At 47.6% G+C, this 16,231-nt stretch overlaps 2 protein-coding genes and 1 long non-coding RNA gene across 4 annotated transcripts in view; 2 read left to right on the forward strand and 1 right to left on the reverse strand.

Moving 5' to 3' along the window:
• The window catches only part of SLCO2A1 (solute carrier organic anion transporter family member 2A1), a 57,818-nt gene extending 55,466 nt beyond the window's left edge, over positions 1–2,352 (forward strand). For both annotated transcript variants that reach the window (XM_083741845.1, XM_083741846.1), the window contains exon 14: positions 1,435–2,352. In XM_083741845.1, coding sequence (XP_083597971.1) covers positions 1,435–1,555 — 121 coding nt within the window. In that variant the 3' untranslated portion in view covers positions 1,556–2,352. The remainder of the gene's footprint in view (positions 1–1,434) is intronic.
• Positions 1,631–12,056, reverse strand: LOC310846040. The gene is made up of 2 exons (XR_014565108.1): positions 11,997–12,056; positions 1,631–2,520 (listed from the first exon to the last, which is right to left on the reverse strand). It is a non-coding gene; the product is annotated as an uncharacterized lncRNA (long non-coding RNA).
• A 3,232-nt stretch (positions 12,057–15,288) lies between these two features.
• The window catches only part of RAB6B (RAB6B, member RAS oncogene family), a 54,761-nt gene continuing 53,818 nt past the window's right edge, over positions 15,289–16,231 (forward strand). Inside the window, exon 1 of the mRNA XM_083741990.1 lies at positions 15,289–15,675. Coding sequence (XP_083598116.1) covers positions 15,606–15,675 — 70 coding nt within the window. The 5' untranslated portion in view covers positions 15,289–15,605. The remainder of the gene's footprint in view (positions 15,676–16,231) is intronic.

A 16,231-nucleotide genomic window follows, 5' to 3' on the forward strand; every position in this document is an offset into this window, starting at 1 on the left:
TTGCTTGGTTGCTGCCTGAATCCTCACGTCCTCTCCACCCTGCATTCCCATTCTTGCTCTCTTAACCTGCGTGTGCAGCTGCATCATGCTGAGCCTTGAGGCTGTGATTTAGAAAGAAAAACTCCCTCCCTGCTGAACCTGAGAATTACGGAATGTATTGTTTTCATGGGAGACCCAATTATCTGAGCTCCTGAGGCCATAAATACGCGAACACATCTTGGCATCCTCTACGTGGTTCTTGGTTTTTTCTTTAAAAAAATAAAATCCTTTAGGAAAGACTTACATGACTCAGGTCTACGGACCAGACTAGAGCACCAGGAATTCCCCCTGAGCCTACACCATAGGAAGCCTGCAGTCATTCCCTTTCCTTAGAAGAGAAAGTTCCATATCAGTGCCTAAGAGAGGACCCCTTCACCCAGAGGAATGTTGCAAAGGCCTTTCTCTTGGATAGATGGGTGTTAGCCAACAACAAAATAGGATTTGCAAATACACGCCACTGACACCCAGTGGCATTGGTGAGCTGCCTCTGCTGAAAATAATAATTTGACGTGGTGCCAGGCCATAATGAAGCTCTTCCTGTTGTGGCTGTCAAATCTGTGGTGGCTGTTCATCCCTCAAGGGAGGAGAGTGATTATTGTGGGTGAAAGACCCCCCTTTTTATTTTATTTTATTTTGAGGCTAGGAAGGAGAAACTGGAGGAGAAGGGATTTCTCTCCACAATCCCCAGACTTCCTGCTTTCATCATGGGTGCCATACTCCCGCAGGGCTCTGACATCTGCAAACCTGCCCAAGCAAAAGTAATTTTTAAAAAGCACCCCCCCCACACACACAAAATGGGGAACTTGAGTTTAACATAGAGAAAGCAAAGATTGAATGTGCTTCATTGGACAGCCCCAGTCAGCTATTCTCTGCTGTTGGTGCTTAAAGGGCAAAGGTGTGCAACTCCCCACCTCGCTCCTGCCCTCCACAAAAGAGAACACACCCAGTGCCAGAAACTTCCTTTTCATGCAACTGCATGCATGTGTGAATTTGTCTGAAGTTTTCTAGAATCCAACTTAGCAGTCTGGGTACTTAGTCTACACACCCAATGCCAGAAACTTCCTTTTCATGCAACTGCATGCATGTGTGAATTTGTCTGAAGTTTTCTAGAATCCAACTTAGCAGTCTGGGTACTTTGTCTACACACCCAATGCCAGAAACTTCCTTTTCATGCAACTGCATGCATGTGTGAATTTGTCTGAAGTTTTCTAGAATCCAACTTAGCAGTCTGGGTACTTTGTCTACTAAGGCCCTATTACAATTCCACTTGCGTCCCTGAGGACTCAGTCTGTTTCTGGGTGTCTTTCTAAAACAGAAGGTTGCTTTCATCTCAAGGTCTGTTCCATTCAAGTTTCACTGTGTCCGCCTCCTGCTTCTCTTTTCTCTTTGGCACAGATACCTAGGCCTCCAAGTGGGTTACAAAATCATTGGCATCCTTCTCTTAACCGTAATCGGCTGGAGGGTGACGAAGAACAAGGAATACAACGTGCAAGACAAAGCTGCTGGCCTTGTATAGCGCCGCAACCAGACCCATCTCTATGGCCATTTAGTTCCATGCCTGTATTTACTAACAATACTCGGCCTTTGTGCCTTTTGTTTTTTTAAAATAAAACTGTAAGGGAACCATTTCATATTAGCAGCTGGACTTTTAGAACTCTGCATTCTCAGCATCTGCCGTGGGTAGCTCAGCTTAAAGGGACATGTTGTCAAATGAAGAACAAACAGGACTCTCAGTGACCAAGCACCTAATCAGTGTTAAAAAGAGCCAGTGCTGCCGGCTAACCTTTTCAAGAGGCAGCTGCCTTGAAAATCTCCTCAGGCCTCGGAAAGAAAAAGGGGCAGACAGCAAATTACAGCGAGGGAAGCCATCTTTGGGGTTGAGAGTACGCACTCTGCAGCCCCTGTGACAGACTCAACATGTGGAGGATTCTTCTGAGGAGATAGGTCAGATGGGTTGGAGGAAAAGCAAGCAGGTCCTTTGGAAGGGAATGGCACACAAAAACTGATGAAGTTAAGAGAACCGTGTAAATAGCATTTGAAGTTGGTGAGGAGCGACCATTTCTGTTTGCCAGCGGCTCCCTGTATGGACCGACTCCAGCAAGCATGTTACGTTATGCCAGGATTGACCAAGGTATGGAACAAGGAGGAGGGGCGGGGATTATAACTCTGCTTGGGCCAGCCCACTTTCGTGCCTTCTCTCTTCTCCCCTCTCCTCCGTTACACAGGTAGAGTGGGCGTAAATTCCACTCAATGTATAAAGTTAGTTGTTGTGATATATATATTGAATTTTTAAATAAAATCAACTTCCCCCGATTTCTTCATGCTTTTTATTGATCTCTATTTATTTGTGTATGTGTTTGAAGGAGTAGACTCCTGGCGTTCTCCTTGCCTCCAGGCCTTTCCGTTGCCATAGTGATGCCACGTCTGATCTTAGGATACATGGAATGGAGCTTATCAAAATTTCCATTCAGCGAATCCTCTCTAAAACAGATTGGCTTGTTTCAAATACAGGAAATTGCATCATATCTGAGGATGAAAGTACCTTAGTGTCTTTATTTTTTAAATGAAAATACCTTGTGTTTCATTACTTTGCCCTCCGAAAAGGGGGAGGCGGGGGAGAATTTGTTTACATTTTTAAGGCTCAAACAAACCAACATCTTTAACATCTCTGATTTATGTTAGATTAGGTATATTGAAATTTAGCCATGATAAACCAAAGTACCACTGGGTGGCACTATAACCTTTTTAGCTCACAGGTCTACCCTGTGAGATATTGTTCAAGAGACACTAGAAGATGCAAGGCGTTGCAGTGGAAGGCGGGGAGTTGTGTTGCCACTGGTCTCCTCCCTCCCTGCCAGGACACAGGCCCAGATCTGAGGGAGGAGGTATCAGTGACATACCTTTCCTCAGGCATCAAAGGGTCTCAGGCCGGCCCTGCTTACATGGGAGTCAGCCCCACTGCACACACTTCTGAGTAAACTTGTGTAATACTGCACTGTTAATGCCTTTTGTAAAACAGAAAATGTTTGGGTGAAAAGACAGGTTTTTGTGGGCTGGGAACCTTGGCTTAGAGCAGCCTTTGCCAATGTGGCCCCCTCCAGATGTTTTAGACTACAATTCCCATCAGCCCCTGCCAGCATGGCTCTTACATGAGCTCAGCTGCAATCCCTGAGAACAAAAGGGTGGAAAAAAGAGAGCAGTGTCTTATCTCCATTCTTGTACATTGAATTCCTCTGGCAAATTAGTATGAAAACTGTGTTTTCCTCAAAGGAGGGATAGTTGTGCTTCCACATCCTGTTGTTCTCTCCCGCAAACCTGCAGTTCAATCTACTCAGTTTAACAAGATCACGTATCACTGCCTTGATACTTAAGCCACCCTGGGTTCTGTTTTGATGAAGTTTGACTGATGCTCAGGGCAATAAACGGACCTGTGAGAAGACCTTGCCTGAAGTTGTGTAATTTAGGTTGGCAGAGTGCAGTTGTCTCCCTCTAGTGGCTAGTTTACATATATTGCTGTAGATTGGTGTTGGGAACATGTGAAGTTGCATTGTACAGAATCAGCCCATTGGTCCATTCTAGACTAATAAAGGTAAAGGTCCAGTCGTGACCGACTCTGGGGTTGCGGCGCTCATCTCGCTTTATTGGCCAAGGGAGCCAGCGAACAGCTTCAGGGTCATGTGACCAGCATGACTAAGCTGCTTCTGGCAAACCAGAGCAGCGCATGGAAACGCCGTTTACCTTCCCGCCAGAGCGGTACCTATTTATCTACTTGCACTTTGACGTGCTTTTGAACTGCTAGGTTGGCAGGAGCAGGGACTGAGCAACGGGAGCTCACCCCATCGCGGGGATTCGAACCGCCAACCTTCTGATCAGCAAGTCCTAGGCTCTGTGGTTTAACCCACAGTGCCACCCGCATCCCAATACTTGCTCCAAGTCATGACTTCAACCCCTCCTTCAAATCCAATCCAAATATTGATTGGAGAGTGAACAGGACAGGGTGAACAGAATCAACAGGTGACTGCTGGAGAACATCTTAATGGCCCGGGCAGGTATCTCCTTAGTGGGCCACTTCTCTGCAATTTCTCTGACCATCATCACAAAATAGTTTTACTTGGTAGTTTATGGGGAATACTTTTACTCAGTAGTTTGAGAGTCATTTTGGCAAAACGACCCATCTGTCTGTCCTCTTTCTCCTCCTCCTCCTCTGCATCCAATGCACTCTCACCCCTGGCTTGAGAAGCAATGTACACACAACATTAAGCACAATTAATATCTATCCTGTTGTTTCTTCAGGGAGCATTTCATAGCAAGCAAAGCTGGGGACAGGCTGCCACCATTTTCACGTCATTGGTGGGTAGGTCAGGGGTGGTGGACCCATCAACGCTGGCTGGGGTTCTGATGAAATCCTCCCCCCCCCCCCAAGCTGCTATTTGCAGCATGAGGGAAGCCTCCATTGGTACCATGACTGAGGTGGCGAGGAGAGGGTTAAACTCTCCCTGCCCACCTCCTGCAGTCCCAATGTTGCTCAGACTCCTCATTCATAAACCTAACATTTTGTCCTGTTTGTGCCCTTGTATGAGAAAGTTTTATAAGCTGGCATGTTCCTATTGACCAGACAGTGTGTGTAGGGGACAGTTGGTGTGGACAGAGAGAGGTTTCTTTTCCCTTTCTCATAACTCTAGAATCTGGTGACATCCGATGAAACTGGAGGTTGAAAGAATGAGGACAGACAACAGGCAGTACTTCTTCACACAAGCACCTAGTTCATCTATGGAATTCGCTCCCACAAGGTGTAGTGAATGGTCACCAGCTTGGGACAACTTTGAAAGAATAAACCAATTCCTAGAGGACAGTGCTGTTAAGAGCACTAGCCATGATATGGCTACGTCCCACTGCTGGAGGCAATCAGCCTCTGAATACCAGTTGCTGGGACAAGTGGAGCAAATGCTGTTGCACTCAGGTCCTGCTTGTGGTTTCTCATATAGGATCTGTTTTCCACATGAGAACAGGATATCTGACAAGTTGGGGGTTTGGCCTGATCCCGTAGGGCTCTTCTTGTGCTCTTGGGACAGTGTTGAGGCTATGCAGTCAGTGGCCCCCTTTATCCTCAGAGCCTCCTCTGTCTGATTTGATGAGGGCCTAGAAGACAAGGTGCCAAAGACTGGCTGCTGGAGGTCTGGGTTCAAGAGCCACTCATCCCACCCATTTTCAGGCTGCCTATAGAAATTCACACCACAGTTAACATCTAAAATAATCTTTTCTGTATCCTTAGAATGTGAGAGCCTGAAAATGAACGACCTTTGAGCAACTTCCAGCCCTATATGCATGGCCATGACTGATTGGCCTCTCCTTTCAAGCTCCAGCAGATGCCATTGCCCTTCTTCACATTCCAAAGGCAAATTTTTGCTTACTCAGAGTCACAAGAGCTTTTTAGGCATATATTTATAACCAGTCAATCATAGCAACTCACTTAACCTCCTTTGCATTTACTCGTCTCCTTGTGATTTTTGCCAGCTGTTTCTTTCCCCCATGAGCACCCGCTATTTATTATGGCTTGGGTTGTTTTGGGGGGGGGGGTTGCCACAGAGCAATAGGAATAAAATTGCAGAGGAAACTGAGCATCAGCCAGTAGCTCATTTCCAACTGCGATTTGTTTCCAGGTGCATTTGGCTGGCTGGTTGGTTGGGTTTCTAAGCCTTTTAGGAAAGCAAATTTCACAAACCTGTTATTGGGAGGATCCGTGATGAATCCAAATTATGTAGGCTGTAACTTAAGGGAGGACTGAGGAGCCTGTGGCGCTCCAGATGATGCTAGACTACAGCTCCCATCATCCTTGACTGTCATCAGCGGGTGTGAGGAGGTCAGCAGTCAATCACACAGCATCAGTGAAATTAACTCTTTATTCAAGGAAACCAGGAGGCTGGGCCCAGTGAACACAGCAACTCGTCCTGGTAGATCTTGCTCCTATGAGGCAATTGTGGGGACTGAAATTCACACCTTCCCATAGCTCTCTTCCCCCAGATCCTTTCCAAGCAATCTGAGACGCCATTGCCATGCCTGTCTCTGCACCTACCTCTTCATTCCTCTTCTGGTTTTGGGAGACCAGGGGAGAAGGGAACTGGTCGCAGCAGGAAGGGGAGACACCCTGGCTTCTTCACCAGCCTGACTAGTAAAGAAGAGCCTCCACTACTGCCTCTGATTCTGGGATTGCTCTTTGTCACAGCTGCTCACTGCTCACTACACCCTGTTACCTCTCCAGCTTCCGATGCCTCTTCCTCCCAGTTGTCTCCCTCTGACCACTCATCCTTGTCCCACCACCAATCCCCTGGCTCTGAGTCTTCTTCCCCCGGGGGTTCCTCAGCTGGTGCCTCCCAACACTCCTCTGCATCCAGCCAGTCTATGACATTGACCATGGGCCCTGCTGGCTGGGGGCTGATTGGAGATGGAGTGCAATAACACCCAAAGACCACTGTGTTGGCTACTCCTGACCAAGAGGCCCACAGTTCCCCATCCTTTATTTGGGGGACGTCATGGCAGTTGCACTGTACATAGCCTATAAAAGTTTCTAGCCCAGGTATGCCCTGAAAATACAAGGTCTAGGTGTGGAGAGGAGAGTCTGCTACCTTGAGGCTTCACATAGAAAGGAAAAGCCCCTCAACTGTAACTTCTTCCATCATTGCTATAGTGAAAAGGAAAAGCCACAGCTATTCAAAATTTTGTTATGTGCTTAGGAGGGTCAGTCTGGATGACACTTAGATCCCTTCCAGGAATGTGATCCCGTATCAAGTGAGGGTTAGACTCTAGAAGAAGAGGCTGCTGAGCTAGTCAGGCAAGATTTTTTTGGTAAGATAATAGCATTAGCCAACCACACCAGTGTTCTCATCAGCTCCGCAAACAATGGCCTATTTTGCAATAGCTACAACTAAGGGATGGGGCTGTCCTGGAAAGCAGGTAGGCATTTTCTGCACTTCATTCGCCTGACTGGATGCCACAATAACAACAGACCAGGATGGTGGTGGTATGAGAGTGGCTGGTGCTGAAGACTGGAGATCAATTTTTGCCAAATCTGGGCTGCTGCATCTCTTAGATGCAGGGTTTTCAGGCAGATCAGGCAAGAGCTTAAATTGGTTGAAAAATATGCTTGCTAAACACGTACTGCTAAATATTACAAATCTACCAAGCAGACACTAGCTCATTCGTCAGTCAGATGGGCCTAGATCTTATTTGGTAACTACTTGAGGTTTTTAAAAGTACTTTTACTTTGAGGCAAGACCAGTTACTTGGGACATGGCAATTTGGTGAGCTAAAAATTATTTAGCGCTTTTTTTCAGGGGGTACTCAAGGGTGGGGATGCGGGTGGCGCTGTGGGTAAAACCTCAGTGCCTAGGACTTGCTGATCGTAAGGTCGGCAGTTCGAATCCCTGTGGCGGGGTGAGCTCCCGTCGTTCGGTCCCAGCTCCTGCCCACATAGCAGTTCGAAAGCACCCCTAAGTGCAAGTAGATAAATAGGTAGCGCTTTATAGCGGGCGTTTCCATGTGCAGCACTGGTGCTGGCTCGCCAGTTGCAGCTCTGTCACGCTGGCCACGTGACCCGGAAGTGTCTTCGGACGGCGCCAGCTCCTGGCCTCTTGAGCGAGATAAGCGCGCAACCCTGGAGTCGGTCACGACTGGCCCGTACAGGCAGGGTTACCTTTTACTCAAGGGTATGCAGTACCAGCCCCTCATTTTTTGTTGTTAGAAAGTGTGACATGTACTGTAACAATTTCATGGTGAGAACCGGCACCCATTTTTCTAGAGAAAAAAAAAGCACTGTTTAGGACTTCACAAGCTGTTTTAACTTTAAATTATGGTGATATTAGTCCTTTTGGAGTGCTGGTTTTAGTGAGTTTTAAAACTGCAAGTGGGACTTGCTTTGAGGGGTTTTTTAAAAAACAACAACAGCAATCAAGCAGTGTATGCATTTTATGAAATAAATAAATTAAAGGCACTTAGGTCTTGTGTGGAGCTCAGAATCTGGCAGTTTGGGTTCTGCAAAGTATACTGTAATTTAGTTTGTAGAGGAACTGGCTTCCCAATAAAATGCTGCTTTGTGATTTTACAAGCTTTGCTCATGGGCAGCTTGGTTGAGATAGTAAGGAATACTGGAGGCTTCCTTAGCACAGATCACACTATCCAGTACTGGCAATGCAGCAGTTATCTGGGGTCTTCAGCCTGTCTCATTCCCATCACCTGACACCAGGCCCTTTTTAAATGGAGATGCCAGGAACTAAACCTGGGAATATCTATATGCAAAGCATATTCTCTTTCAGTAAGCCGTGACCTCCTCCAGCCCCTTCCCAGATTTATTCCTATCTAGGAAATGTCAGTGAAGAACAAAGCCAAAATCGGAAAATCATATTTCAAAGTGGGAGGATGGAAAGATCAGCCTTTAAAATGAGAAGTCGGTCATTCAGGGTTGGAAGGAAGGTTCTGGTCTGAATTAACATCCAGCTCCCAGCTTTGCTATAGTAGATGGCTTTCGAAAAGCAAAGTCACGATACTGCAACCTCACATTCTCATCTGAATAATAATACTGCCCTCTGTCCTTGACAGGGACTGCTATGAGCACTAATAAAGTGAATTAAAGCACTCTCCCTGTTTACTGATGAAAATGCACTCTCCAAGAGCTCGACGCCATTGCTTCCTTCGCAGGGTCATTCCTGAGTGCTTCTTCGACAAACATTAGAACCAACTGATCAGGGGGTATAAAAAGTGATGCATTGGCTGGCCCAATACATTTCGGCACCACAAAATGGCGCCCCAACTTCCTGCCAAGGAAGAAGGAGTGGCGAAATAACACCAGGAACAAGGGGGAAATAAAGATCTACCATATATTTCTCTCCATAAGACACACTTTTTTCCTCCTAAAAAGTAAGGGGAAATGTCTGTGCGTCTTATGGAGCGAATGTGTGGTCGATCGCTGGCTCCCTTTCTGGCCCCGCCCCTCTTGCCCAGGCCTCCATTGTTGAATGTTCTGCAGATGGAGGTTGTTTGTTTTCCCAGCGACATGTGACTGGATGATTAGATTATCTGTCTGGAAACTGTAGAAACTGCTCCCTTTCCTTTCCTAAAGAAGCTGCAGAACTCTGAGTTGAACCCCATAAAAACCCCAAAGCTCAACAGCTTTGAGCTGATCCTCAAAAAAGGGGATTTTCCCCTTTCCTCCTATAAAAACTAGGTGCGTCTTATGGTCAGGTGCATCTTGTGGAGCGAAAAATACGGTAAATCCAGGATCTGCTGTCCTTGTGATGAATGTGTGGCAGAAGCAAGGGGCTGGGGACTGACCCAGGGGAGGAGACCAGCAATGTATGGGGTTTGGTGCTGCTCATGAAGCAGCAGCCAGAAAGAGGAAAAGGGGACAGGTCAGAGCAGCCAGAGGTGGAGGTGCAGAATGTGTCAGACGCAGAAGAAGAGGCTGTTCAGGTGAAGTGTGAATCCCCACCATCCATTGCCCTGTCTCCTAGAACCAGGTGGCGCTTGAAGATGGAAGAACAGCGATGGCTTCTGTGTAGAAGCCTCAGGTTACATGCACAAACCCCATCAGATGAGGGTGCATAAGCTGGGGGGGCGGGGAGCATGGTCCCACTGTTGCTGCAACTACTTCACAGGGCACAGACCTGGGAACAGCTCCCTAGACCTGGATGCTAGAAGCATATGCGTCTGCGATACCTTAGGAGCTGCTGTAAGTAAGCGCATTTGATAATAAAGAATTGCTATCAGACCCTTCCTTGGCTGGAGGGTGCTCAGCACATGCAAGCATTCGCTTGATCTCTTGAACCAAGTCTCTTGTTTTATTTGCTGTGATTTAACGGAATTGTTTTTAACCACGTATTTTAATTGTGGATGTTTATATGGTACCATTTTATTGCACATTTTAATTGTGGCACATTTTCAATTAAGTATTTTAATAATGTTGTGTAACTGGTTTTTATATTCTGTAAACTGCTCAGAAGCCTCTTTTCGCATCAATTGTATGTTTGTGTAAATATATATGTCCCCCTCTAAAGCCATCTAAGCCAGGGACCAGCATCATATCTTGTGGCAGTGTATTCCACAAGTTCACTATGCACTGTGTGAAGTGTTTTCTCTGTGGAACCACAAGGTCCCCATTGCAATACTGGGCACCCTATTTTCAGTCACTTTCCTAATAATCCCTCACACAGAAATTGACTTCGTCACCATTGCAACATGTGACATTTTCACTGAGTTATACACAACCCAAAATATTGCCAATATATGCTGGGAGTGTTTTACCACAATGAGCATCATTTTGCTTATATATGAACCTCATTTGCCCTTGTGTTTGGCAGGATAGTTTTAGGCAGGGACAGGGAACCTGTGGCTCTCCAGATGTTGCTGGACTACCATTGGCTGGCTGGAATTGAGAGTCCAATAACCTTTGGAAGGGCATAGGTTCCAGTGCTTTTAGAGATCTTCATGGACCACTTGGGTTTACTCTATCCAGAATAACTTGTGGCGGAACACAATTTAGCAGCTTCACTGCTCACCCTAGTGCCCAGCCTCAAATCATTTATGAAAAAATAGCACCAGCTGCAATATAAATTCCTTTGTATCACCTTTCTCCCCACCCCCGTTGCCTTCACTTTTCACACTTTGGGTTAGCGGCTTTGTTAAAACCTCAAAAGGAGCCCCTGGTATCAAATCCCTGCCAAATATGTTTCTTCACACTCTCAAATGATTCTGATTGGTGAGTCAGGGGCAATTTTCCCTTTGGTGAAGCAATGCTGAGCCCTCTTCACTGTTCAGCAAAGCTTGTTCTTCCGTATGTGCAATGATTCTAACTTTAATAAAGCTTTTTCACCAGTTAGCCCAGAACATACTTTAGATTAAGGATCAAACTATTCATGCTTTACAAACAGCATGCTTACAGCTTGGTTTTTTTTAATGATGGGAGCAAAGAAATGATATGCCTGTTAGGGCCCAACTGCATGCAGTGTTATTTACACTTTTGCTTTGAAGGAGAAGCAGCCACACAGCGTCCTGATCCATCACCATGCTTCTTATCTGTATGTGAACCCTACATCAGTTTTCAGCCAATAATCTCCCCCAAAGGTGATATGGTCTGGGACTAACTTCTATTATGAAACCAGAAGTAGGCTCCCAGTCAGGACTGAGAGCACATTAAAAACCTTCCACTCCTTTGGAAAGGAGGCCAATTTTATTTGTGGAGGAAAGCTATGTGGAGCAAAGCCCGCTGGAAACCAGTTCTGGTCCCTGTACAAGTCTGATGGAAACTTACAGTCCTGTATTAAACATGGGTGCCACTCTAAATTTTCAGTGCCAATCCAACAATTCCTTGAAGACATAGAAGGAGACCAACGTATGTGTACACATGAAGCATCATGCCAAATGTCAGCTCAGTACCAGAAGCTCCAGCTCCTAATCACTCTAATCTTTATCCTATCTCTATGCTGGAAACAAAAGAAAACTGGGAGCGGCACTCCCTCCCCACTTTTATGACCATGCTTCCAGACACATTTTCACCATTTGCTAGGCATCTTACTAGTAAATACATATATAATTCACAAAGAGCACAAAACTTGAGGAAGCTCCTGGATCTATTTCAGAAGATGATCTGGCACTCATGAAAAGAGATTGTGGTCTGAATATTTGGGGGTAAGGAGAAGGACCTAATGGTGCAGACTTAAGCCACTGAACATTTCTCCTTAGTTCATCACTCAAGTCACTTTCAATCATACTGATCAAAGCATATGACAAAATGCTGGAAAGAGTCTTTTGCTGGCAGAGGATAAGATTACCTAAAATTAAGGTTACCAGATTTTTTTTCAATAAATCCGGGGACACTTTTCAACCTACTAAATAGATGGATTTTGTCAGGGGACCGATTTGTAAATCCGGGGACTTCCCTGGGAAACGGGGACATCTGGTAAGCTTACCTAAAAAATGCATTTTCCTTTACAATCTATCATTGTGTTATTGTATTCAAAGTATATTTCTTCCTGGAGCCTGCAGGAAACAAAGGAAGAAAGCAAGCATATATTTGTGCTTTCCCTATGATGCCAGAGCCCTTAGGGATCTTCAAGCAGCATAGACAAGCCCATTTAGCTTTCTCTTCAAGTGGGGAAACTGTGTGGCCAAACACTGTTGCACTCCAGGCTCGGTCAGTCCTGGGCAATGTGGCCAATGGGCAGGGCTGACAAGAATCAAAGTCCAAAAACAGCATCTGGAAGGCTGCAGGTTCCCCAGTCCGGCCTGACAGTGAGCCTAAAACCAAATGGATGTATTGTGCATGATCCAGAATAATGTTTTGTCTTAATCTGTTGCCCAAGTTTCACCACGAGATGTAGAATAAACAACGATATCATTATTCAAAGGAAAATGGTGCATGCAACCAAGATTCTTTGTAAGGATGAGATATCACATGAAGACACTTACTGGTTGCTGTAAGGTGTGCAGGAGATGGGAAGCAGCTTTGAGTTCCCCATGTTACCCTTTCCCTGGCAACCTTACAGCCTTTGCTTTCCTAAGTGCTGGCAGAATCCTAAGAAGGGAGGACAGGAAACACCTGTGGCTTATTGGGTGACACCTAGCTGTAGGCTATTAAATAAGCATATTTTGGGGTGCTCTTCTGGGGTTATGACAATGCTGCCACCCCTTTACTGTTTGTTTTATTTTGCTTTTATTGGGTTGTGTTTGCCTGATGGACACTCCTTGGTGAGAGGGAGGCATTCCTTTAGGAAAAGTATATGTGACTTCTAATATAGCTTCTTATGCTTAAATTAGGGGAAGGCAACCAAGGTTCAAGAGGCTTCTATCCTAGAATGCACCCTTATAGGACTGGTGGGTGAGTGAGTGTGGATTCGCTTATTGTCGGATTCTGTGATTGGGGGTTGCTAGTATTGCGTGGGAAGAAAAGAATAATTCTGAGTAGTATAGAGTGAGTAGGGAATTATGATAGAAGATGGACAGGTGTCTGTTAGCCAGCCCTTTCTCTTTCTGTGATTTTGGGGTACCTGGTCATTCTGCTACTGTGTCCACCAGCCAGGATGTCTCATTGCATTGCCAAATCAGTTCACAAGAAGTCCTTGCCCAGCCATGATTATTATTTTTAACCTGTTTGGGATTTTCTTATTCTGTATTTTATAATTGATGTTTTTAAGGATTGCAAGCCACCTAGAATCCCAACTTGGGAGAAAGGCAGGATAGAAATATATTAAGTAAATACAATACAATACCAAAATTATATAAATACAGTTAATAATCATAAGCAATACATAATGAAGCCATGCCAAGCAGCAATGACAAATTATACACCATTTCATTCAGGCAATGAAATCCACAGCCCCTGCAAAATGCAGAGTCTCATAATAGACTTACATTGGGTACAGCTATAAAATGCACTACCTATCTAACAAAAACAGCCTTGAGGAAAATCATCAGCAGGATATCTAAAGGGCAGAACTAGTGCACAAGTGTTTAAACTCTGCACAGAATTAGCTCATAATTCCACCCCCACCAAAAATGACAGTTCCTTCCCTCCCAGCTCTCAGCTTTCCTTTCCTCTTTTTATTTTTAATATTTATTATTTATTGAATATATATACCGCCCTATACCTGGAGGTCTCAGGGTGGTTCCAGCCTCTCACCCTGAGAGATCTCCACTTTCCTGCCTTTCACTCAAGGTCCTCCCACTATCTCCCTGCCCCTTCCATGAGGATGTAGATTTTGGGCCCTGATGGCATCCCAGAAATGAAGACACCAAAGGGGTAAAATGCAGTATGTAGTTCTTTGTCCACCCTGCCCTGTCAACACAGAAGATGGTTAGAAACATTACTTAGTGGGCTTATAAATAACCAGACCATTGGTCTATCTAGATCAGTATTATCTTTTGGTCTTCAACTAGTGGGCCAGGTAAAGTTAAGGTAAAGGACGCCCAGTGAAAGGCGTAGTGGGTCTGGTCCCTGGTGGGTCACAACAGGAGCACTCCTACCATGCTAAAGGAAAAGGTAAATGGACCCCTGACCATTAGGTCCAGTCACGGAGAACCAGTGTGGTGTAGTGGTTAAGAGCGGTAGTCTTGTAATCTGGGGAACAGGGTTCGCGTCTCCGCTTCTCCACATGCAGCTGCTGGGTGACCTTGGGCTAGTCATACTTCTCTGAAGTCTCTCAGCCCCACTCACCTCACAGAGTGTTTGTTGTGGGGGAGGAAGGGGGAAGGAGAATGTTAGCCACTTTTGAGACTCCTTCGGGTAGTGATAAAGCGGGATATCAAATCCAAACTCCTCTTCTTCTGGGGTTGCGGCACTCATCTCGCTTTACTGGCTGAGGGAGCTGGCATACAGCGTCCTGTGGCCAGCATGACTAAGCCGCTTCTGGTGAACCAGAGCAGTGCTTGGAAACACCATTTACCTTCCCGCCAGAGTGGTACCTATTTATCTACTTGCACTTTGACGTGCTTTCGAATTGCTAGGTTGGCAGGAGCTAATATACCATGGTAATATACAGTAAAAGATTAAGAAATGCATGTTTGGGTTGAAAGTGGGTGCTGGGTCTGAAAAGTTTGAAGATACCTGATCTGCACCAGCTGCCCTCCACCCTTGTGTGGCTCTGACTGGCAGAAGCAGCTCTCCAGGATTCCCAACCTCTGCCTGCAGACGCCAGGGACTGAAGCAGGGATCACCTGCATGCAAAGCAGGTGCTCGCCCCTGAGCGAAGGCCCTTCCTTTCAAGAAAGGCAGCCGTCTAAAGCCCCCTTAAGAGTGGCGGGAATCCCTGCGAAGGATTTGTAGGAATCAAAGCGCAGCAAACCTAGCGGGAGGTTGCAATTCCGGATTAATGGACGTGGATTGCAAGGGGATGATCTCATCATCCGTCTCAGCCCAATTGCTTGCACACACACACACACACACCCCGCAGAGACACACTTGTGGCTTCCTTCCCACCTGCTCAGCCCCAGCAGGTGCCGGTGGGGAGTGCGTGGGAGGGGGTGGGGAAGAGAAACACCTGCTGGGCGTGAGGCAGCGGCGGGGACGTAGTCGTGTGCTGGGCCCCGACGGGCGAGGTGCAGCAGGTCCCCCCGCCGCCGCCTCCACACCGGCGCGGGCCCGCCCCCTCCAGCAAGCTCGTCTTGGTACGTCCCCACCCGCGCCGCTCGCTCGCTCGCTCTCTCTCTCCTGCAGCACCGCATTGGCTTGCTGGCTGCTCCAGCATGACATCAGAGTAGCCGGGAAAGGGGCAGAGCGCAGGCGCCGCCGCGGACGGGAGAGGCGAGGCAGGGCGAGAGCCGACAGGGGCAGAGCCGGCTCCGGCATCTCCAGTAGCAGCATTGGCAGCAGCAGCGCTGCTTCTCCGCCGTGGACGCGCGCCCTTGCCCGGCCACCGACGCAGGCTGCGCCCCGCTCGGGCGGCTCCCCCTCTGCAGAGCGCCCCGATCGCAGCCTGCCAGACGGGCCAAGGCGACCGGTCTCCCCGAGCCGACGGAGCCGCCTGCAGCCGCGCCCGCTTGCCCCCCGCCTCCGCCCTGCCCTCTCCCCGGAGCTAGGCACCATGTCCGCGGGAGGAGACTTCGGCAACCCGCTGAGGAAATTCAAGCTGGTCTTCCTCGGGGAGCAAAGCGGTAAGTGGGAGCCGTCGGGCGCGGCGTCCTTCCTGGCCAAAGGGTGTGGGCGGCGGCGGCGGCGGCGGCGGCGCCGGGTGCTGCGGCAGGTGCTTCTCGCGAAGCCCTTGGCCGCGAGGGGGAAGCGGCAGCGGAGCCTCCGGAGCGACGCCCCGCGCTCCGCAATGGACTCGAGGTGCCCGCGCTGCCTCTTGCATTGCGGCAACTTCTGCCGGCGGGAGCGCTTCTGTCGCTGGGCGCCCGCTCGCCCGCCTTCCCCCACCCTTTCCTGGCTTCGCCGTCTGATCTGTGGGGCCGGGTGGGTGAGAACGCCGCTCTTGGGTGGTGCGGAGGGAGAGGATGCCCACGGAGAGGTGGGGTGGGCGAGGAGAGCCTTCTAGCCCAGGAATTGCTGCCTGCGGTATAGGAGGAGAAAACGGGAAATCAAAGTGGCGCTGGAATGATTAGCGCGGAGCAGCTTTAGATCGCATGGTGTGGGTGCCTTTTTGGAGAACCGGGTCTCTTCCCCCGCCCTTGCTAGAGATACAAGGAGACGATAATGTGCCCTTTTTTCGAC

This window comes from Podarcis gaigeae (genome assembly GCF_964106915.1).
Source record: "Podarcis gaigeae genome assembly, chromosome: 5".
Classification (NCBI taxonomy): Eukaryota; Metazoa; Chordata; class Lepidosauria; order Squamata; family Lacertidae; genus Podarcis; species Podarcis gaigeae.